Source organism: Salvia miltiorrhiza, chromosome 2, assembly GCF_028751815.1.
Source record: "Salvia miltiorrhiza cultivar Shanhuang (shh) chromosome 2, IMPLAD_Smil_shh, whole genome shotgun sequence".
Taxonomy (NCBI): domain Eukaryota; kingdom Viridiplantae; phylum Streptophyta; class Magnoliopsida; order Lamiales; family Lamiaceae; genus Salvia; species Salvia miltiorrhiza.
The window spans coordinates 68,311,084-68,334,909 of record NC_080388.1 but is presented as its reverse complement, the minus strand read 5'-3'; the positions used below and the strand labels follow the sequence as shown (position 1 = coordinate 68,334,909).

Genomic DNA, 23,826 nt, shown 5'->3' with positions numbered 1-23,826 from the left:
CAAATAATAGTAACTGATGTTCACAACTTAAATTTTCAGCATTTTTTGGGAAATGTTCACAACTTAAATTTTCACTTTAAAAACTCTTTAATTTGAAAAAAGAATTATTTATTTCCCATCTTATAAAAATTGATCCACGTCAAATTCAAGTTGTTTTAATGTTTAAATGGGAAAGAAAATATCTTAAATCTCTCCATCCCAAACGCACAACCTTCTTGCCACAAGCTCTTGTGTGTTGGACATAATCCTCCAATTGCTAAAGTATTGTTTGCGTGTTTAGGGGTGTGCATATATGGTTCGGTATTTGCTAAAACCAAATCAAACCATATTTTTGTTCGGTTTGAAAAAAAATTGAACCGAACCGAATAAACCGAAATTTTTATAATTAAAATCAAACCGAACCGAAAAACCGAATTAATCCGAAAAAAACCGAACAAAACCGAAAAAAAAACTATACAAATTTTAAAAATAGTGGAAGTTAGATATTATAAAATTATAATTAAAATATTATATTATATATGTATATATATATATATATATTATAAACATAATTCAATTTTTCGGTTTTGTTCGGTTTTAAAAATTTCGAACCGAAAAACTAAAATTTTATGAAAAAAAAATCGAACCGAACTGAAAACCCGAAAAAACCGAACCATATTTTAAAATTTCGGTTTGAATCGGTTCGGTTATTCGATTTCGGATTTTTTGCTCATCCCTATGCATGTTGGCCGAACGGCAAGTGGTTAAATGTTTGAGATCAAAAGTCTTGGGTTTGAGTCCATTGTGACGTGATGTTTAAAACTTATTTAATATTATTAATCTATATAAGGAACCATCTAAATGGTTCAAAAATTAAGTTCACTCTCTGCTCAAGGGAACCAACCATCTAAAGACTTCAAATTGTTGGGATATTCATTGTTTGCAATTCATCCATTATTTACTCAGATAAATTCAAACTTTAGAATGTTCCAAGATCTTTGATAATTTTTATGATTTGAGCTATTATTTGATTCATATTTAATTGAAATAGTGAAATTGGAGATATTCTAATAATAAAGATAAAAGTACTTAATCATGTACTCCCTCCATCCCATAACCAAATTACCAAGCCAAAAAACAAGATCGGAGGTGTGGATCTTATGAATGAGATCCCATAACCAAATTACCAAACTAGAAAACAAAATCAAAATTCACCAAACAACAAACAAAAGTCAAGCAACAAGAGATCGATCTTCATAATCACCAAATTACATAATCAAATCAACCAAATAAAAATCAGAACTACTCGTAAATCCACAAAAATCAAATTAAATCTGTTCGCTAACCCAATAAAAATTTGAGGCCAAAGGTATCATCATGTTGGAGCTAGTCCACAGATCTTTAAAAATTTATGTGTAGTTGACCACAAAAGAATAAGTAAACGACGACTCCCTAGTCTACCAACCAAAATACAGAATTTTAGTTGAAGTTTGTTGATGAAGCTTTAATTGCACTACGATGTGGCCATGGGTGTTGTGAAGAGTCTCACAACTCATTGGTAGAGCCACAATTTATGGATTATGAAAAATCTTACCCCTCCGTCCCATAAAAACATGCATAATTTTCATTTTTCGTTCGTCCCATAAAAATATGCATACCTCATTTATAATAATAATTCCCCCATTAAATATCACAATAAATGTGGGGTCATTTCTCCACCCACATTATATTTTACAGGATTTTTTAAAACTCGTGCCATCTCATATTATGCATGTTTTTACGGGACGAAGAGAGTACAAATTTTCAAGTCCAACATAGATCACTTGCTAGCTACTACTGATTTGTCGAATACTAGTATATGCTCATTCGTGCGATGCACGACAGACATCGAAATTAAATGATAAATTTAAATAAATAAATAAAATAATATAAAAAATATAAAATATGTTTTAAAATAAATTATAATAATTCACATCAATTACTCAATAAAATTCTGAATTTAAAAATATAAATTTTCAATTTATACAAAGTGTAATGATATTATAGTTATTAAATAAATTTAAAAATGATTCGATAATGAAAATTTGCATTATGCATATTATTATATAGTATTATTAATCATAATAAATATTTTTCACATATAAACATAAATAAAAAGTTGTAAATTTTTAATGAGGAGATAGAAAATAAAATATTTTAAATTTTTCATAACTTATTCATTTTAAATTCATTTTTGATAATTTTTATACTATATTAAATTTAAGATACATATTGATTTTTTTTCATGAATCAAATTTGATGATGTTTAGAAAAATAATTAAATTATAAAAAAATAAAAAGAAAAAGTAGTAAAAATTTTGGTGGAAGAAGAGAGAGAAAAAGAGAAGGAAAACATGGAGGGAAAAAACTCCTCTTTTATATATTATATAGATATAGATTGCCTCCATCAAAGGAATGTGACATCTGTTGGAGAAGGCGGCGACGACTATTCGCCGCTAGATTATATTGCTGGAGATGGGGGTAGAGATTTAAGAGAATGAGGGTTGTAGATTGGTGAAGAAGGTTCTCCATTTGGGAGAGAAAGAGATTTTATTTTTCTAATTTTTTTTCTATGTAAACATTAAAATTACATTATTTTTATGCTTAGATTAGAAAAAAAACTCATTTGTTTATAATTCGATTAAGTGATTCATTATTTTGTCGTCAAGTTTTATAAAATGAAATATAAATTAAACTTTCTTAAAGTTAAGAATTTTTAATGTGAAAACATTAATTAGTCGATAATATTTATTGAAAAATACTGAAAGTTGTAGATACAAATTATAACTAATTTTAAAAATTAATATGAAAAATCACTAACAAATCAAGAGACGGGACTATAATTTTTTAGTAATATAATTTCATACTAAATAAATATAGGTGATGGAAGGAATGAGGGTAGGTAATCGAAAATTCAAATCGAGCAAAATTGTGAAAAAAATTACTCCAAACACGATCAAATTCGATTTTTCAATAAGTATAATCGAGACAAATAAAAAGCCCAATTAAAAAGCGACATGCATATTTGATTTTTCTTCACAAAAAGTGCACTTCGATTGATTATTTTATTATTAATATTTTAAAGGTAAAAGGTCAATTTTATTACTCGGAAGCGAAATGCATATTGGATTTTTCTTCAAAAAAAAGTGCACTTAGATGATTTTTTCTTATTTTTATTATTATAGAGGGAAAAGGTCAAATTTTATTACTCCAAAGAACAAGTATACACATAAGAAGGCAGACCAATCACAAAACTTGATAGCTCAGACAATTCACATATAAGGGTTAACAAAGAAGTCTCGCGTTAATTAAACGAGCAATAGTATGAGCTACAATTCAGTTCAATTTATCATCAATGGTATGTTCGATTCATTTTGATTTATAAAAACAATTTAATTCACTTCAATTTTCAACCGAATAGTAGTAGCTACTACTATAGTCGTTGTTACATCATGGATGATATTTTGTTTTGACAATTTATTACTTATCAATTAAAATTCCATATTCAAATATATATACTTATATAAAAAGGCCATGTTTACAAAATATAGATTATTTTTCATATTCTTATTATATTTTATTTTGAGTATACTTCGATCAGTTGTAATTTAGGACATTGGATTCTTTCATTTATATTACTAAAACGGCAGTTTCAATTAATTTTTTCTTTGAAAAATTAATATTAATATTTTTTAGGCTATAAATATATTAAAAGTGGTGGCTACTACCATATGAGGCCCTCTGTCCTACTTTTGGTATTCCTATAGTCCCACTTTTAATTTTAATAATTTTTCTTTAATTTAATAGTATAATTTAAAGATAATTAACTAGAATTCGTGCACTCGTCTAATTATTAGAATTTATAAATATATTTTCAACATTTAATTTTTATATTTTAATTAATAATTGATTATTAGGATTAATCTAAAAGTTAAATTATAGTATAATTTTTGTAACAGTGATAATATTTATCTTGGAATTCATTACATAAGAATATTTTTAAATTTTATAATAAATAATTATAAAATAATAAAATTAATAATAATATACTGTGAAACAGATGATCCTATCCGAACTACAACGATAAGAAATACTCATTCCGTCCATGAAAGAAATTCCTATTTTTTTTTTTTGAGAGATGTCCACAAAAAAAATTCCTACCTATTTAAATTTGAACTATAATTACAATACATTTTTATCACTCTCAATACACGCAACAACTTTTTCACCACTCTCAATAATATTTTTCTTATGTGCGTGTGTTGATCTAGCGGTAGGAAATTAATGTCAAAAATCTTAAAATTTCTCTATTTATTTATGTAATTTATCAAAAAAATAATAATTAAAATTCGTGTCAATCTCTCATAAAAAATTCTTTTATATAGGGGAAAAATATTGTTTCACTAAGATTTTGAATAAGATCCGAATTTAAGTTGACTGTATTTGGCCTCTTCTCAAAGAAAGGCAATCCAATAATTCCCAATCATGATCTTCGCTGATCCGATCACTCATAATATACAAAAATGAAATTAATATCTTTCTCATTGAATAATATCTTCAGATAATACTTATCTTTTGCCATTTATTCCTACGTGGGGGCGATGGCATTGACAGGTAGAAGAGAAGTCTTCGATTCTTTTTTTTTTGGACACCAAAATGGGGCTAGAACATCTCTTTTGACCATCAATACTAGCTAACTTTTTTTGGGAGATCGAGAACTATTGAGGTGAATTATTATTGATGACTACTCTTTTGTTCATAAGTTTTGGGGCGGCTAGGGATCTCGTACCAACAAAACAACTTATGCATTGGTCTTCTTTTCGGCTAGTTTTTCCTGAATAAGGAAACTTCAACTACTACTCCCTCCATTCAACCTATTTTGATCATTTCTTTTTGCCATACAGGTTTTAATAAGATAGTGTTTATCGTATTAAGTGTGATAAGTGAAAAAATAAATAAAGAAAAAAATATTTATCATATAAAAAAAATAACCAAATTAATTGGGACAATTCGAAAAAAAAAAATATTGATCAAATTAATTGGGACGCATGGAGTATTTGTGAATGCTAATAATGGCAAAAATTTGATCTAACTAATTTTTTTGAGAATTAAAGAGATATCTAATATATAAATAAATAAGCAATTGCGAGACCTTTACACCACATAAAGGTGGAAAAACTACTCGCATGCAAGCGGGACCACTACTCACACAAGAATGAGAAAACTACCTGCACGCAGGCGGGACTGAACCATGAGTCCATGGACTTGCTAAACTGATTTGATGAACCACCTATATATATGGGAGGGTCGTCTAGGGAAAACACTTCACCATGTAGAAATAAATTATAAAAAGAACTTACACAATAAAACTCTCTCATATTACACCTAATCATTTCTCAAACCTCAACATACGATGAAATACTAGCAATGCATGCACCATACATTACTTGGATGTGAGTACTGGCATCACCCAACCATACAACTCTTTTACAATAAAAGTTCAATAATGTTTACCTCATAACACTATATTGCTAATACAAGTACAAGAAAGAATACCACTGGTAGCACGTACGGAAGGTCCCCTAACAGGAACAAAAGAATTATCGACATTGTATTGTGCGAGATCATTTTAGCACGAACCTCTCACATAATACGAAAGTGAGTATTTTTATATTGTTTTCAAGCCCTAAATCTTCTCTTGCAGCTGAAGAAAGATAATTTCATTGTTGAAATAAATAGTAGTATATCTTTGACACAAATAAGGACTTTCTTCATAAATAGACTTATCTTTTTGAGCATATCTTCATTAGAAACGATCATATCCACCGTGGGCAAACATATATAATGTGTCCATCACTGATGTGGCAATCTTAATTAGAATAAAATAATTTTAATTAGAATAAGATATGTTAATTCTCTTTCCTAATTAAAATTGTTATATCAGTGTAAATACATTATGCTTGTCCACGATGGGTATGTAAATATGTTATGCTTGTCCACGATGGGTAGATGATCAGTACTGATATCTTCATATCATGTATAGTATTTCATATCTCACCCCAATCTTCATCAAAGATAACAACATAAATTCGTGAATCTTCTTTGCTTGTACAAATATATCTCTTCTTGTACAAGATCTTTTTTTAAAAGAAAACTGCGCTATATATACCAGTCATCATATCTTGTGACACTTGTGAAGGCACTCATACCTCAAAAAGTACCGTGAAATAAAAACTTTACCTACATAATCAACAATATACCTTAACAGCTTCTAGATAAAAAAAAAGAAAAGAAAGAAATTTGCTAGTATTATCATTTGTGAACCTCAAAGATAAATTTGTAAGTCTATCTAATTATAGACATATTTGAAGTAATGCCCAAGTTTATAAAAAATACTTTACAAAAACACAACAAAAGAAATAAAATTAGCATTCTGGAGTAACTCGGAAGAAAAATATATGAAGATGATAAAACGAGTCTAATCTAGAGTTGATGAAAAAAGTAGTAGCCCGCGTCGGCCTGCAAAATATTGCTCAGCCCATCTTGACCGTCCACGGGCCATCCAACAAATTAAAACGGCCCCATCAAATTACTCACTACTTGTTCCGTATCAATAATTCACACTTTTTATCTCCGAAAAAACAATAAAAAAAAAATGGTATCCAATGACTATTACGTGAAGCATCGAGCTAGCATACATGACTAGTACTTCTACTTGTGTCTATATCAATAATTAATTTAATAATGGTAATTACGTACAGCATGCTCAGATCAACGGCTATATATAGAAGCTAAAGTTGTGAACAACAATCACAGCAGACAGATATAATCTTTGGTGTCAATATGGAGAGCCACATTTTGGTCCAAATCATCGCGTCTTTTGGCGTAGCAGTGATCCTGGGTCTATTTGTGAAGGCGTATATCGCGGTGGTGGCGACGCCGCGACGGCTGCGGCGGCTGCTCAAACAGCAAGGCATCGGAGGGCCACCGCCAGCTAATTTCTTACTGGGAAATGTCATGGAGATGAGGAAGCAGACGCCAACCCGCAAGACGGCGGCGGCGGCGGCGGATCCTCACAACTTTGAAAATGAGTTGCACGCTGTTTTCCATAAATGGAGGCGACAATACGGTCGGCTTTAATTTTCTTACATAATATGTACATACATAATACCCTCAAAAATTAATTCTATTATTAAATATTTACGATCATGCCTGATTTGCCCCTTTCATATATTATCGGTTATTTTATTAAATGTGACAAGTTTTTTGATTTTTGCCTTCTATACACTATTGAATTAGGAAATAAATCATGGATTTGCATCCTTAAAAATCACTATAATCTTTTACAGATATGCAATCAATTTTAATTCAACAGTCTTATTAAAAAAATGCTTGAACAGTCACTCCAAGTTCTAGAACGAAACCAACCATAATTTGTTGCCTTGCCCATGCCAAAGAAAAAGTTTTCTTTTAATTTCATTTTTCCGGCTATTTCTTTCTTTTCTCTTATTTTTGCTCTTTATTTCCAGAAATTGGGTTATTTAATTTAAATAAAATTTGTAATATGCATTATATTAAAGATTGTGATAAAAAAACTATTGATGTATAATTTGTAAAAAAAACTAGTTTAAAATATGAAAAATATGATCGATTAAAGTTTAGAGGTGATCTTGGGTACACCGGAGTGTACCGTACAACTGAGTTGCACTTTGACTCGTACTCTGATTTGAACCCATATCCTAACCCAAACCATATAAATAACACTATTCTGGTTACGGGTCAACCCGACTATACGGTATACCCGGGTGTACCCAAGATATTGTGTAAAGTTTGAGATTATTTTAAATTTATGTTTTTAATTTTCTTTTCTATTTTAAATGTTATTGCTTTGACCAAATTTTTTGATACCCCCACCATTTTCTCATTTTCTTAGTTTCCCTTTTTTTTAACATCGATATTTTTAAGTCTCCTACAATTCTTTTGATATATATAGTTTTTTTCTTATTTCTATATAATTTTCCAAATAAACATTATTCGATTATTTCTTAAAAGTATACTACGATATAGAAGATTATAAGATATCAATGAAATCAAAAAAAAAAAAAATTGAAATTGATATAATATATATTTCAGTATCAGTCTACAACCATCTTTCAACTGAAGTTTGGTTTGTTTATTTTCCATGAAAATAGCCTACATGTGTATCCCCACATACACCTGTTCAGTTAACCCTCCGGGACCCAACATAAGTTTTGTGTTTTATATTGGTTCATTTTATATATAAATATTTAGTTTTAAAATAAAATATTTAACAGTAAAATTTGTATTAATTGTCATTCATAAATAATTTATATATTTCACATATAATGATAAATATGCATTCACATATTCAAATTTATATTCAATTAAATTTTATAAATTTGAAATTATATTTTTTAGGGAAATTTTAAAATTATACTCCATTCGTTCACCAAAAATAGTCCTAAAGGTGGACGACACGAGTTTTAATAAAAATGATTATTGTATTGTGAGTGGAGAAATAGACCCATTTAAATATGAGTAGTGTTTATAATGATATTGTGAGTGGAGAATAGGGCCCACCATGTGATAGATAGTTTCCAAAAATAGAAATAGACTCATTTTTGTGGACATCCCAAAATAGCAAAAATGAATATTTTTTATGGACGGATGTAGTATATATAATTAAATAAGTATATTTGAGGATAAATTTAGGTAAAATGATATGTCTAATTTTGTTGGGAGTTCATTTTTCGGTATCTAACACTTTTTTTATTAGTATTTGTTAAAATTGTAATAATATGATTTATTTTTCTACTGACCAATTCAAACTTCACTAATACGAAGACATAGTTAAATAATGAGCTAATCTTAGAAAAAATAATTTTATGTACGATTAGTTTATTTTTTTTAAAGAGTACATATTTTAATATGAGCTTTTTTAGCCATCCCCATCAAAATGAATGATGTGTTTCTTTTATTATTTATGGAAAAAAAAAACAAAGGTTTTTGTCAAATAGGAGAAAAATTAAAAATGACACTCGGGAAAAGAATCATAACTCAAATATGTTATATGCATACATATTTTTCGTAAAAGCTAAGAGATTTAAAGTCACGTAAATATTGAACATATAAATATAATACCTAAATATTACATTTTTTTTGCTGTTAATTATTTTTTTATTGTATTTATCTTAATATTGTATATGAAATATTTAAATTATTTAATAACTATAGTTATCATTATAATTTATACAAAATTGAAAGCTTATGTGTTTTCATATTCAAGTTCTTTATTGAGTAATTTACGTCAATTATCATATTTATTTTAAAAAATTAAAATTGAAGTATATGTGAATTTTTAAAAAATTATATTTGAAATATAAATTTATTACATATAAAGAGTAATATAAAAAAAATTCTGAAATACGTATATATTTTATGCGGAATTTTTAAACAAAAAATCCTCCTACTTTATGTACTTATTTTGCATATCTAATAAAAATAACATTGCTAAAATAATAGTAATAAATAAAAAGTTCATGATTTTAGATGGCCTTGAGGTGGCCCCGTGTCACTTGCTGAGCCTATTTGAACGTTTCTTGTTTGTATTGATTAATTTGTTTGTTAAGCTTTAAATAATAAAATATTTAGATTTGTTAAGTGTTCCATCAAAAATTGCAAAAAAATTACGTAAAGTTAATTATATAAAAAAGAGAAGAATCTTCTATTATTAGGAGAATGTTATAAAATCAAATTTCAAAATTAAATTTGAACATATTTTTTCCTTAATTAGTGCTAAGGTTAATTATGTAAAATTCTAATTACATCAATTATCGAATTTTATATTAGATTATAAATTGACAAATTTAGCCTAATTATGTATATACATATTATGTAAATTTATCACTATATATTGATTTATTGTAGATAGACGTATATATATATGATGATGATGATGATGTTGTTGTGATTGAGGTGCAGGTGATATGTATACGTTTTCACTGGGTACGAAACCGGTATTAGTGGTGAATGATTATGATGTAATAAGAGAGTTAAGTGCTTCCAAATCGCTGGATTTGGGAAGACCTTTATATCTATCAAAAGATTTTGAGTCATTGCTCGGCAACGGCGTCTCCGCTTCAAATGGAAAGTTATGGGCTTATGAAAGGAAGATCATCGCTCCTGGATTGAACATGAACAAAATCCAGGTCATTAATTATTCTTGGCCTTCACTAATCCTTAATTAATTGTGATTTGTATTTAATTGATGCACCCCATATCCTCCTCTTTTACTTGAGAATTCTATGCCTTCCGACTCTCCTTTGTTCCAACGTTTTAATCTCCTTCTTATTTTGTTATTTTAATAATGCTTATTCCATACACTCATGACTCAACCCTTGTTTATATTTAATATACTAAAAGTTGAAGCTTAACCGAAAATGAAAATTATATGCTATAGAAAATAATCTTAATATTGGACATAAGCAATTTTAATTAATAATTGTAAAATTAAACTAAAGTGCACACAATTCAAAATAAAGAAAGGACGAGATCGGATGGTAGATGTTGAAAATATAGAGGAGAGTATGATAGGTGTATTTAATCAAATAGTGGAGGAAGGAAGTATAATATTTTACATTATGATTTGTATATGTATACTTGTGTGTGTGTGTGTGAGAGAGAGAGAGAGATTGCAATTTTCTTCAATTTTCTCCAATTTTTACAACTACTACAAGAAAAATGAGTGGCTAGCAATTAACCTTTTCTAGTTCCCTCTCCATATTTTCTCTTTCACAAACTTACATGCACGTGAACTTGCTTCAAGGATTTTCTATGTATTTTCTTTAATTTTATAGTCTAGAAATATCTCATATCTTCATTCTACTTTAATTATTTCTAGATATTTTCTTTATTTATTATTATTTTAAACAAAATGTATTCTAATAGAAATATTCTAAATCAAGCTTGGTTATATGTCGGGACCGTTTGACTTTCACACGGCAATAACAATAGAACATGATATATAACATATAACCATAAATATGTTATATTCGAAGCTTAAATAAAAAATTATATATACCCTTTAACCATATATATATATATATATATATATATATATATAGGGTGTGGTTCTAGAGAGAACTACATTATTTGTGAGAACGAAAGAACCATCAAATCTAATGCATTCACTGTAAAAATTAATGCATTCGCTGTTAAAATTAATGCACTCAAAAAAATAAAAAAAATTGCTCCCTTCAGGATTCGAACTCAGGATCTGCATTCATCCAACAAGATGATGCATCCACCGTAGATCTTGATGATCGAATGACTGAAAATGGTTCTCCGTTCTTTTTTTATTTATGGTTCTTTCCTGAACCTCTCCCTATATATATATATATATATATATATATATATATATATATAAATAAAAACGTTTTTCAATGTACGAATTTTATGTAAAACACGTATGAATTTATCCAACAGGCAACAAGATTACGAATTGTGAAAAATAAATTTTTACTATTTTTGGGATTTGAATTCAGGACCACGAATTCATCCAATAGGGTTACGAATCAATCGTAGATCTTGATGATCTAAGGGCTGAAAATTATTTATATTTTATATTTTAATTAAAAAGTATTTTTATTTTAGCCCTCCCCTAGATATCACCATGTTATAAATGTTACAAGATTCGAATAATATATACCCTATCTATAATAATCAACTCTAACAATCAATTGAAGCTTAAAAAATGATAAATAATGCTAAAAGATTAATAGTCCCTCGTTTTCGGAAGGGTATTACCTACACCTTGGGCAATGCCCATTGTCGCTAGGATTGTGACACATGGCATTCTTCTAATTCCCTTTTTTCATTAATAACAAATCAACCCCTTATATTTTTTTCAAAATAACAAATACCCCATCACAGTTTTAGTATAGACAGAATAAACCTTAAATCATGCAATTAAACAAAATATGGCCCAACATGCTTCCGTACAACTTCAAATAAATCTAGACATAGATCAAAATTATACCTTCGTTGACTGGTCTTCTTCAGGAGTCAGTTCTCGTTGCGTTTTACGGACCGTCCGCCCTCCAGGCTTCGTCCAACCACGCACTCGCAAGAGATGGTTGCAACCTTCCTCCTTCACTAAGTGCCAACGTCGAATACTTTTTTGAAAAATGAAAGATAAATTTTACTAAACCGGAAATTGGGCAAAATTAAAAGCGTTAAAAGAGGAATTATAAAATATTTATTTTATTTCATAATAATCTCCCTAAGGGAGGAGACTAACTTGTTTAGCTACTCATTGGTAGCTAATACTTGTATACATAAAAGAAACTAAAACTTAAACTAAAAAACTTTGAAAACAAAATTTAAAATACAAAGATAGTTTCTGAAGAGAGAGTGTGTTGTGTGAGAAGTGTGGAAAATTTTTGATGATTTCTTCTCTCCAGCACTTGGGTTTATATAGAGGTTTGCTTCCCTCTATAATTGCCTGGTTGTTGGCCTCGGATTCCATCTTCGTGGCCAGCTGCTTTGAATGTGACATCCACCTTCTTTTGTTGGCCATTATTGCCGACACTTGTTGGTGGCATCACATGGTGCTGGACCCTCGCTTTATCGTCTTGTGATAATGCTGGTAGGGGCCGGCTGCTTTTCCTTCCACTCACTTTTGTCCTGGAGCTTTTGGTGAGTGGTCTTCCTGTTCTTCCACCCACTTTTGCCGTTTCTTTTGTGGGTGCGATCCCTGCTGTGAATCACATGATTCACTAAGTTTTGTCGGCCACCTTACTTTTTTGGTGCCCGAGGTGTCATTCCCTTTGGAGTCTGATGCTTATCATGTTCATCAGACCGGAACCTCCTTTTATCCGGCTTTGGAAAGAATCCCTTGCCGAATTCTGGCTCCTTCTGCGATGAGCATTGATCGCAGATTTTCTCGATCCAATGGCCCAGATGAGCCATATTGCAAAACTTGCGACGAGTCTCTTGGCTCCCCGCAATCCTGTTCTTCCAAATCATTTGCCGTTTCTTCTCGAAGGATTCTTCGGCAAAAGGAGTTGTTGTTCCTGTCATTGTATTAACTAGGAACGTTCCCAGATCCGAGCTTTGATAGAACTTGAATCTGGACTTCATTTTGTCCATCTCTGTGAGACAGACCCATAGACCCCATGCTCGTCTAGTGGAGATTTGATCCTTCGTGAATGTTGAGACGATTGCGGCCTGGAATTCGGGAACTTTGATCCTGTTAAGGGCTCCCGTATCAGGTCTCCGAAGCTTAATAAAGTGGAAAGCTTCACAGATTCCTTTTCCGACTGGCTCTGGTGCTGCACTAAAACAATACAATTCCAGAACATCTCCCCTTTTGAGGGACTCGTTGTTTTCCCATGTGTCGAACACCGTTTTCTGGATCCATTTTGGTAGACCCTTGATTTCGGTGAAGGCTGGGGCGGTGGTATAAACTGAGGCCAAAGCCCCAAACTCATACCATTCCTTGACATCGTTTGGATTGGCTCCTGGAGTCGTCCAAACCCTTGGATATTTTCCGGCAACATCAACTCGGCAATTTCCCGGATTAATACCCTTCCTTGTGAGAAGTTTCTCCCACCTGTCCTGGTACATCTGCCAAGAAGGAGAAATTTCAATAAAGTCAGTATCAACCTTAACTTGGCCTGTCATGGGCCTAAGATTGATCTCTCCCTCTTTTACCCCAGAGGTGGAGGGTTGACATGTTGATTCAGGGTGTGACCCCTTAACAACATCTTTTCCTCGAGAGTCTGGCTGTGAAACCGTCGTCTCAGGACTTGTGCTAGGGGTACTTGAATCCCCTGCTACAGGTAATCCGCCCTGTACGGAAAGCATTGCTTTAGCCCGATTTTCACGGACAGCGCGCAAGAGCGGCTTGTTGGTTGCTTCCTGAAGATTGAACATCTTCATGAAACAGACATCGATTTGGCTAGATACTTTGGCTTCGTCAGCCGCTTGTATCTTTCCTGCTTGTTTGGTATGCAGCACACACTTGTGCCACTCTTGTTGTAGCAGCTCTAGACTTTCAAAGAGCTGCCCCTGTATTGCCTCGATGGCCTCCACTTCAGGGAGCTCCATCCCTTGTAAGGAAATCTGCAAGAACATTCTGATCAGATTTCAAGACGACAATATCATAATCATAATATTGGCATTCTGCTTGCCATCTAATTAATCTAGCCTTTTCAGGTTTAGATTCAATCTTTTTAGTTAAGAAAGCTTTAACGTTAGTGTTATCTACTTTCAAAACAAATTTTTTAGCAAGTAAGAATAGCGGCCATTTTTTGAACGCCTTCCTGACTGCAAAAAACTCTTTCTCGTTTATGTGCCATCGCACAGCCTCGTCGTTGGAGAAAAGACCGCTACAGTATCTGCAAGGTTCTTCTCCATAAGGGGTGATCTTTGTGAGCACTGCTGCCCACCATGAATCACTCGCATCGGTGTAGAGGACCAAGTCATCCTCGTCTTGTGGTATTGAAAGTTTCGGGAGATTTTTGCAAATCTCTTTCAATTTCTTCATACCCTCTCGATGTTCCTCCTTCCATATGAATGGAACATCTTTCTTCAGTAGTGGACTGAAAACCTTTCTATGTTCTGCAAGGTTTTTGATAAACATCCCTGCAAAATTGACAACTCCGAGAAAACTTTGGAGCTGCTTCTTCTCCTTGAGATCCTCCGGAAAATTCTGGACCTTCTCCACAATATGATCTTGTAGAATGATTCCAGATTCATCGATCTCGATCCCCAGAAACTCCATCTTCTGGGTGGCTATGACTGCCTTCTTTTCAGACAGCACTAGTCCTTCTTTTTGACAAACATCTGCAAAGATCTCCAGATGCCTGACATGTTCATGGATGTTTTTTGATGCAATAAGAATGTCATCAATATAAACAAACATAAACGAAGAATAATCTTTGAAGAGATTATCCATCTTCCTTTGGAATATCTGAGGCGCGTTGGCTAACCCCATTGGCATGACATTCCAGACATAATGTCCTTGTGGAGTTGAGAAGGCTGTGAACTTCTTACTCCCTTCCTCCATGCGAATCTGGTAGAAACCTGATTTGCAATCGAACTTTGAGAAAACCCTTGCACTTCTGATGCAGTTGATAAGGTGTTCTCTACTCGGGATGAAATATCCGTCGAACTCAAGAATGTCATTAATCCCTTTATAATTAATGACCAATCTTGGCTTTCCTCGCTTGATCTCCCCATGATTTCTCACCAGAAATCCAGGACTGCTGTAGGGTGATCTTCCTTCTTCGATTAATTTCAAATCAAGGTGTTCCTTGATTATGCTCATCATATCCTGTTGATCTTGAGGGTTCATCAGGATAGGTCTGTACCTTACGAACTCATGCTCCTTTCCAGTTTTAACTTTCAAGGTTGCTCTGAGCTGATTCTTGTCCCACCATGCCAAAGGATTCTCATGGTAACACCTCTGAATCCTCCTTTTGACTTCAGCAATGGACACCTGTTCTTCTTCCTTGATATCTTTGTGTGATATCAGGGATACTTTGAGGATTTGAGTTTCTTCCTCAGAGAGATTTGGGAATCCCTCAGTTCTGCATTTGAGCAAAACTTCTCCGAATCTCCTTTGATCCTTCATTTGGGGTCTCCGGAGTCTGCCATCATCACCACGCTTGCTGCGGAATTTGATTGGCATTGAGCGATGAAAAGCTCCATTGAGCCTTTGCACAATGATTTTGTGGTCACAATTGGTTGTGAACACTAGCCTCCTGGCTTCATTGTCTTGTATGTACCTCTTGAAGCTTTGCAGAAAATTATTTCCGAATAATATATCTGCTCCGGTATCATGGAAATAAATTGGTGGAGTTTTGACCTTGTACCAAGGTGTCTGTCCTGCTCCGCCGATCAATATTTCCGTTTGTTTTACTCCCTTTGATAGAAGCAAAATCTTTTTGGAGAAATCCCTTCCTGCAATTCGAGGTAGATCTTCTTCAACTTCTACTGGAAAGACTCCTCGTTTTGCTGTACAGATTCCTGCTCCTGAATCCACATAAGCAACAAAATATTCTGCTTTGTATTTCTCGTATAACATCCCTACAGAGATGTATATCGAGAATGGGCTGGTCATTGGATCATCACTCTTTGGCGTCCAATGGTGATCTCCATTCCTCCTGATTTCCATGACCATGGTTTATATTTGTCAAGGAAATTCCGTCCTAAGATCAGGACATCTGCTTCCTGTCCGGCTTGGCCTTCAGTCTGGATTTCAAAACCTCCAACCTCCAGAGTTCCGATATATCGGTTGTCTCCTGGATTCACCAGATAATACAACGAACTGCAAGGAAACTGGTTTTCCTGGTCTGTTGTATTAATTCTTGTGGAAACCTGTCTCCATCCTTCGGGACATTTGAGCTTAACCCTAATGTCCGGAACTGGTGTTTCCTGGATCGCCCTTCTCTCATATGATTGAGAGAAACTTCTTGTTATAGGCCCTGAAGTTAGCCTATTTCCTTGGAATGATAGCCTTGGTGCTCCAAGTCTGAGACTCTGGGTATGGTTGAGCACCTGCTTGTCTCCAATGTCAATGTCGATTTCTCCGATCTGAGGAATCTCCACTCGGTTTGGTTTGACTGCCTTGGCTACCTCCTTGAATATTTCTGGAATTTCAATAAATTCCTTTCCCAGAAATAATTCCGTATGATGGGAATTTGATAAGGCATACGAGACTTGATAAGTCAGTGAGTATGGCCTATTCCCTCCCGTCATAAGCTCCTTCATTTTGTAGTCCTGATAGAGGGTCAGGGCTCGGCTGAAGGATGAGTCTTGTAGATTATAAGCGATCTGTGGGTAGAATTCGGTTATAATCCTCTTGGCATAGAGATTGCCCGAAAATGCTCCAAGAACTGAAGCTCTAGCATCTCTGATTCTTTTGTCGCAAAGTGCGACATCAATCGGTTGGTCTGTCCCTGGGGAGAGGGATGATTTGATTACCAACTGAATTGCTCCAATATGAATCCATTTCATCGTGCTTGCGACTTCTGGTTTCATTTTCTTAAGATCCTGCCTAATATCTTCGGCAGGAACCAACTGGATCTCCACCTGATTACTTGTAATCTCAATTGGAAGCGCCATTTCTTGGTTTGTGACACCAAAATAGACATGATGCTTCCTCTTGGCTGGAATCAAGCTATTTAAAACTCGATTCAATCTCCCATTGGAAAACCCTTGGTACGTCTGTACCTCTCCAGTTTCCCTGTTGAGTCTCTTCACGAGCTTTTTCACCACTTCTTCCTGTGGAATCAAAAAATGGCTAGTGAATCCATTCTGATCCTCCTTCTGGATGTGGTGAACCTCTTGCTCCTCTTTAGTCTGACTCGTCTCCGGTTGATTCATCGGTCATCTCCGAATCCTCAGAACTAAAGACCTCTTCTTGCTCATATATACTCTCATCAGAGGATATATCTTCGAACTGATACACGGGTATCAATTCCTGGTGGTAGATAGCGTCTTCGATATCCGGTGTGGATTCGAATCTTCTTATCTTCCTTTTCTCGTTGTCTGGGCAATTGGTTGAAATATGCCCCTTTGCACCGCACAACCAGCAGTTGCAATCCTTGAAACTTTCATTTGCTTTGGCCTGAGTGCGCCTGAAAGTTTTCCTCGCCGGGATTCTCTTTTGATTTGAGAATCGATTTCTGGATGGTCCGCTCCGTTGGCCTGATTTGTAGGAGCGCGCCTTCTGTTTGGTCCACATAGTTCTTGGCTTCCAAGAACTCCTTCTAGACTTCCTTTCATAGGGTTGATACCTATGTTTCTTTTGGCTCCTCTTTTGATACAGCAATTCAGCACCAATCTCTGTTGGAAGATCGATGTTGTCGCACATCAATGGAGATTTCTTATTGAGTCTCCTCAATCTCTTGAGATTCCTCTGGTCCGCCGCCTTCTGGCACCATTCGGACAGCTTCTTGTGAACATAAGACATCCTCCTTGAAGCACTGTCAAGTGGATATCCTCCTGGTGAAACATACTCATTGATGAGCATTTCCCTCCATGGACTTGGAAACTTTGGAAAGAAGAGGTCCATGGCCTTCTGATCTTCCACCTCCCCCATATGGATATATAGGGTATACAGACGCAGAAATTCATCGAGAGCTTTTGGCTCCAGCACCATTAATCTTAGATTGTAAAGTGCCTGTTGATATTTCTTGCGCTTCTCCTCTGCGGATCCTTCGAAAAAACCCATTCCCAAGAAATGGATTTTAACCTGCTTAGTAATTTCCTTCATGACGTCATTTAAGGATTCATTACTAAATAACTTCTCTCTGGTAATAACTTCAAGTTTTTCCCAGTATTGTTTTGCCATGCCTGCTAAGCTAGCTTCGAAGACTCTGGCAAATTCTTTCTTGTCGTAATCAATTGTGGCAATCACGACCTTTAATGATGAAGCCCAATCGTCGATGAGACCCTCCCATTCTTTGAAACTGGCTTCGTCAAGGTTGAGAATCAATCCGTATGGATGGATTGGTTCTAGTGTGACCTTTCCTACAGGAGTATCCCGTATCTGAGGCCTCCGTCGTCTGGTTCGTTGGAACTGACTCGTATAATCTTGAGCCGATCCCTTTGTCGACGGTTCTCCATCTTGAGGCTCGGTTTTAGGAACCTCATCTCCTTGGTTCATCTTCAGATCAACCATATTGAGGTTAGCAAAAGATTCTGCTAACTCTTGTAGATCTTCTAATCCGATTCTGTCAAGGCTATCCATGATATTTGCCTTTCATAATTCGGATTATGTCCTCCGGCTGCAACTCTTTGGGTGTTGCATCGAATAGAGATGTAGTCGTCGGGTCTTTGGACCATTGATTCCGAATTTTTCCGGAACATGGTTTTTGCCTTTCGATCTCCTCCATTCTTTTCTGGATATCACGCAAGAGGGTTAATATTTCCTCTTGTTTGAGTGATATTCTGCTTAGCTCCATCGGTAGATCGTACAGCTTGACGCCATAATACTCCACCGTCTTTTGAATCTCCCGCAAGTTGACGTTGTCGGAAGAGCTTGGCTCGATCTTGTGGTAGCTTGGAAAAGCTACTCCCGCCTTGTCTTTTGGTTCCATCAAGTATGATATTGTTGATGGAGGTTATCTCTCGCTCGTCGGTTTGCCGATATGGCCTCGGTATTTTCCAATAGGGCATCAAGGTAGCCCTGGATGTACGTGATTAACTCACGAACGGTTTCCTCGTCTTCGTTAATGTGAACCGCTAAGGCTCGACAATACACTCGTAAGGCGCCTAGTAGGCGTTCGTTTTCTCTCCTCATGGATTGAAGAGAAATCCTGTAAACAAGACATCTCGGACAATCGTCCGGATCCATATACTTTTATGGAGTCTCCTCCCATATAGGTTAATCCCAAAGGTAAAATCATAAAATAAAATAAATATAATATAATTCCTCAATTAAAACCCGCTCTGATACCATTTTTGGCGAAGCGCGGGATGCATGAAATTTTTGGAGTTATTCTGATTTTTGTGCAAAGTATGTGGGGTTTTTATGCAATAAAACATTTTTAAGGGGTCAACAAAATATTGTTTGGGACTTAGCAAATTTAACCAATTAAAACCTTCCACTTGTCATGATCCCAACGTAGAAGTGTATTGCCCAAAGTGTAGGTAAGATATTTCCCTCGTTTTCATGGATAATGACGCACTTTTATCTAATTGATAAATGATAATAACATAGTCTAAGATTAGGTTTATTGGTGACCTGACGTCTAGACATAGAATAAGACAAATGGTTTGATTAAAAAAAAAGAAAAAGATAAACTACTTTAAAAATCATAACCGATTGTTGGAAAATGCCACTGACCGACTTATTCAATAACCTCATTTGTCAAATGGGATTATGCCATTTGGCATTTTATTATTAAAAAATACAATAAAAATAATAAAAGAATATTTTTTTTTGGTTGGTGTGCATTATTGATAAAGTAAAAAAGTTATAAAATTGAATTGAATTATAGGTTGTAATGATTCTTTTATTGAAAAGTTGGGTTGGTGAAGATTATTGATAAGCATAGTTTGAACTCTGAAGAAAGAAATAATTAGGATTTCTAATCCTCCTTTGAACTCTGAAGAAAGAAATAATTAGGATTTCTAATCCTCCTTAATTCTCGTGCTCAATTTACTTTACACATTTTCTTAAGTAGTCCTCATTTACTTTACATGCTGAACACTTCCTCCTTAAGTTTCATACCCAAAAAAAGTATGTCATTAGTATCAGTGGAGGGAGTAATTCACTTGATTTGAATATAAGCAAAACCCTAATTTACAACACAAAATTGAACTAAAATACAATAAATTAATAACAATTAATATGAAGAAACTAAAAGACGATAATTATATAGCTAGCTAGACACTAAAACTTGGCTACTAATCTGTATAGATTAATTATGAGATACGGAATGCACATATATCAAATTTGATGTTGGTATTGAATGTTGATTGTAGAGAATGAGAAATTCGATTCAAAAATCAGCATTAATGTTGATAGATTCATGGAAAAGTGTGATTGATGGTGAAGGCGGGAAAGCAGATATGAAAGTTGATAATTTCCTAATAAAATTCGCGGGCGACGCCATTTCAAGAGTTTGTTTTGGAAGCAACTATGCACAAGGGGAACTGCTCTTTCAAAAGCTTCAAGCTCTTGTACAGGTCACAGCTACCAAAGGTTTCCTTATAGGAATTCCTGGCATGAGGTGATCACCAGTACTCCTTTTATTTGTATTAAATTTCATTCAAATTTTCAATTTCCAAATTAAGTTGATTAATTATGATGATGTAGACATGTCCCGACGAAGCAGAATAGGAGAGAGTGGGAGCTGCGGAGAGAAGCGAAAGAATTGATCTCCAAATTAGTAAAGGAAAAAGAGGAAGCAGACGAAGAGGAAAATATGCTGAAATTTATTCTTCAAGGTGCTCAAAGCGGCGATCTCAGCCCACATGAGATAGAGGATTTTATCATCGATAATTGCAAAAGCATTTTATTAGCCGGATATGAGCCGGTCTCGATTGCAGCTTCTTGGATTCTAATGCTCTTAGCTTCCAATCAAGAATGGCAAGATCGTGCACGACAAGAGGTCATTCAAGTTTGCAAAGGACGAGTTCCGGAATTCGAATCTATCAGACACATGAAACAGGTAGATTCATTACGTAAAATATTAAAATTGAAAGGCATGAGACCTTATGCTTATGCTGCTTATGGTTTTAACAGCTGACGATGGTGATCTATGAATCTTTGAGGCTCTATACTTCAGCCCATATAGCGTCGAGATACTCAATAAACGACCTCGAATTCGGCAACATTCGTATTCCAAAAGGTGTAATTATATGGGTGATGACAACAGCTTTACACACAGATCCAGATATTTGGGGCCCAGATTCTTACGAGTTTAAACCGGAGAGATTCGCCAATGGCACAAGTGGCGCGTGCAAACTCCCACATCTGTTCACGCCCTTCGGTTTCGGCTCCAGAGTTTGCTTAGGCCAAAACCTAGCCATGGTTGAACTCAAGCTACTCTTTGCTCACATATTGTCCAACTTCTCTTTCTCTCTCTCTCCCAACTATGTTCATGATCCCACTATCAATCTACATCTCAAGCCCGGGAATGGGGTCGATCTCGTCATTCAAAGGTTCAACATCCCTCAAGCCGATGTGCTTCATTAGTGCATTTCATGATAATCATCTCGATGAATGCATACTCACGAGTGACAAGAGTTGTACGAGATCAGTATCTTAGAGAGGTTGTTAATCAAGATATGTCTTTATGTTTTATCGTATTAGATTAATGGTCTAGATAGGATTCTAGACGAGTTTTCTTTTATCTTATATGGTGTTTAGCCGGTTAAATTTTTGTCATAGAAGGTTTTAATGAGGTCCAATCTTAGGGGTTCAACCTGTGGTCTATCGGGATTTTAATTAAGTTTGTTTTTTTCTAATGAAATAAACTTAATACTTCATCAAGAAAAATCTGATATAGTATCTTCATTGTATGTCATTCATTATATACCAAGTTCAATCAAGATTGTGGAAACAATGAAACGGATGCAAGTTCAATCAAGATTTATGGAGCAAAGACAAGGTGGTAGCGGAAATTAAGTCTAGATTGTGGAGCTGGAGGATGGCTTTTACCTCCATTTCTTCGGCAATGGTTTTTAGGCAGTGGTGTGCAGCGATCAATCTGTCCGACCGAGGCTGAGAATTTTGCGAGCGTTTGGGGATGGAAAGATGCATTCTAAATTACGTGCTCTACTACCGATTTCAGATCGTGGTCCTTGGGAGTTCAGATCATTTCCTAATCCCTTGCTTTGTGCTTCTCCAAGTTCATGGTTTGGAGTTGTTTGATTCTCTGGAGTTGTACAACTTTCTGCTGTTTTTGGTTCTTTCTTGCTGTTACTTTGTAGGCACCACTGGTGCCGTAAGTTCTCTTGCGTTATATAAGTTTTTTCCTCATCAAAAAAAAATTATATACCAAGTTCCAATATTCTAATTAATGGGCAATATTATCAAAACGTGCCAAGAAAATGGCTTAATTTGATCAGAAGTGAACAATTAAGGGCGAAATTATTAAGGGGTTGCACTGGTGTTATATATATCCAATGTATTTTATTGAGGTTATATATATGAAAATTAGCCCAGTCGAAAATGATTAAAAATTTAAAATAAAATTATTGTGTATGTGAAGTGTGCAATGCGAGTGAAAAAATCGAAGTAAATACTTCAATTAATACTTATCGTACACAGCAAGATCCTCATTTCTCACATAGGAATGGGAATCACATGCCCTTGTACATATGAATTGAAAGATGATGGTATTATTGTCAATCGTATTAAAATTGCAAACAGAGAAAAAGTTCATGCATGCATTGGCAATTGACCTTAAATACATTCAAATTTTGAAATATATACTATTAATTAAAATACTTATAGGCCATATTATAAGATCATGTAAGAGAAATATACAATTATACATAAAAATCTCAAATACTCCTATAACACTAGTTCTTACTAAATTTTAAATGTACAAAATTAATTTGAAATAACTTTAATTCCCAAAGAATATATATATGGTAGCGCTATTCAATGAACTGGCCCTAGTCTCTAAAATAAGACTTAATTATGATCGTAGATCATATCTTAATCAACAACTGATATTTATTTTTGGGTAGATTGCACAGTTCATTAAGTAACTTAAAATATGCATACGTTTATGTGGCGGAAGGGTATTTTGCCCATAAATTGTTGACCTTCCAAATCTAATCATACACTATTCCGATTCTCACTCCCAATTAATTGGGGAATTTATGATTTGAAATGACTGTTGGTAGATTTCTTCAAGGGATTGACGCCACTGAGGAATTAATGTTTTCTACCTAAAATTGAACCAAATCAAAAATTAGATATTGATGAAAATTGGAGTCTTGATTTATAATGTGTGTAATTCAAAAGCATAAAATCTTCCGTAAAGTCAAATATGAAAAAGAAAAATTCATACCATCTGTGAATTAAATTCATGCATTGGTAAGATTTGATATAGATAATTTAAATCAATTTCATTTCGAGCCAATAATGCTAAATCATCAATATAACAAAATTAATAGTCATCATTCAATATAATAATTTGAGCTCGTAAAAATCCAAACTGTATTATCTTTAAAAGTTCATAACTAAATAACCGAAAAAAACTAATTAAAAAATCAGAAAAAATACTAATAACATAAAAAGAAAAATGTAACAAC

The 23,826-nt window shown here is 34.0% G+C and overlaps 2 protein-coding genes across 2 annotated transcripts in view; one reads left to right on the top strand and one right to left on the bottom strand.

Moving 5' to 3' along the window:
- LOC131008566 (uncharacterized) overlaps window positions 1-23,826 on the bottom strand; it is a 590,934-nt gene that overhangs the window by 427,891 nt on the left and 139,217 nt on the right. The gene's annotated exons all lie outside the window — the stretch shown is intronic.
- On the top strand, window positions 6,592-22,057 carry LOC131008585 (cytochrome P450 714C2-like). Its single transcript, XM_057935516.1, has 5 exons — window positions 6,592-7,147; window positions 10,021-10,247; window positions 20,539-20,786; window positions 20,873-21,227; window positions 21,302-22,057. Exons 1-5 carry the CDS (start codon window positions 6,862-6,864, stop codon window positions 21,752-21,754), a joined length of 1,569 nt encoding a protein of 522 aa, XP_057791499.1. The 5' UTR covers window positions 6,592-6,861; the 3' UTR covers window positions 21,755-22,057.

What these genes read in the sequence shown, in the direction of transcription:
- LOC131008585 (XM_057935516.1), top strand. Translation starts at nt 6,862, where the DNA reads ATGGAGAGCCACATTTTGGTCCAAATCATCGCGTCTTTTGGCGTAGCA. An exon ending in TAAATGGAGGCGACAATACG is followed by an intron (nt 7,148 to 10,020) that starts GTCGGCTTTAAT and finishes ATTGAGGTGCAG; the next exon opens with GTGATATGTATACGTTTTCA. An exon ending in CTATCAGACACATGAAACAG is followed by an intron (nt 21,228 to 21,301) that starts GTAGATTCATTA and finishes TGGTTTTAACAG; the next exon opens with CTGACGATGGTGATCTATGA.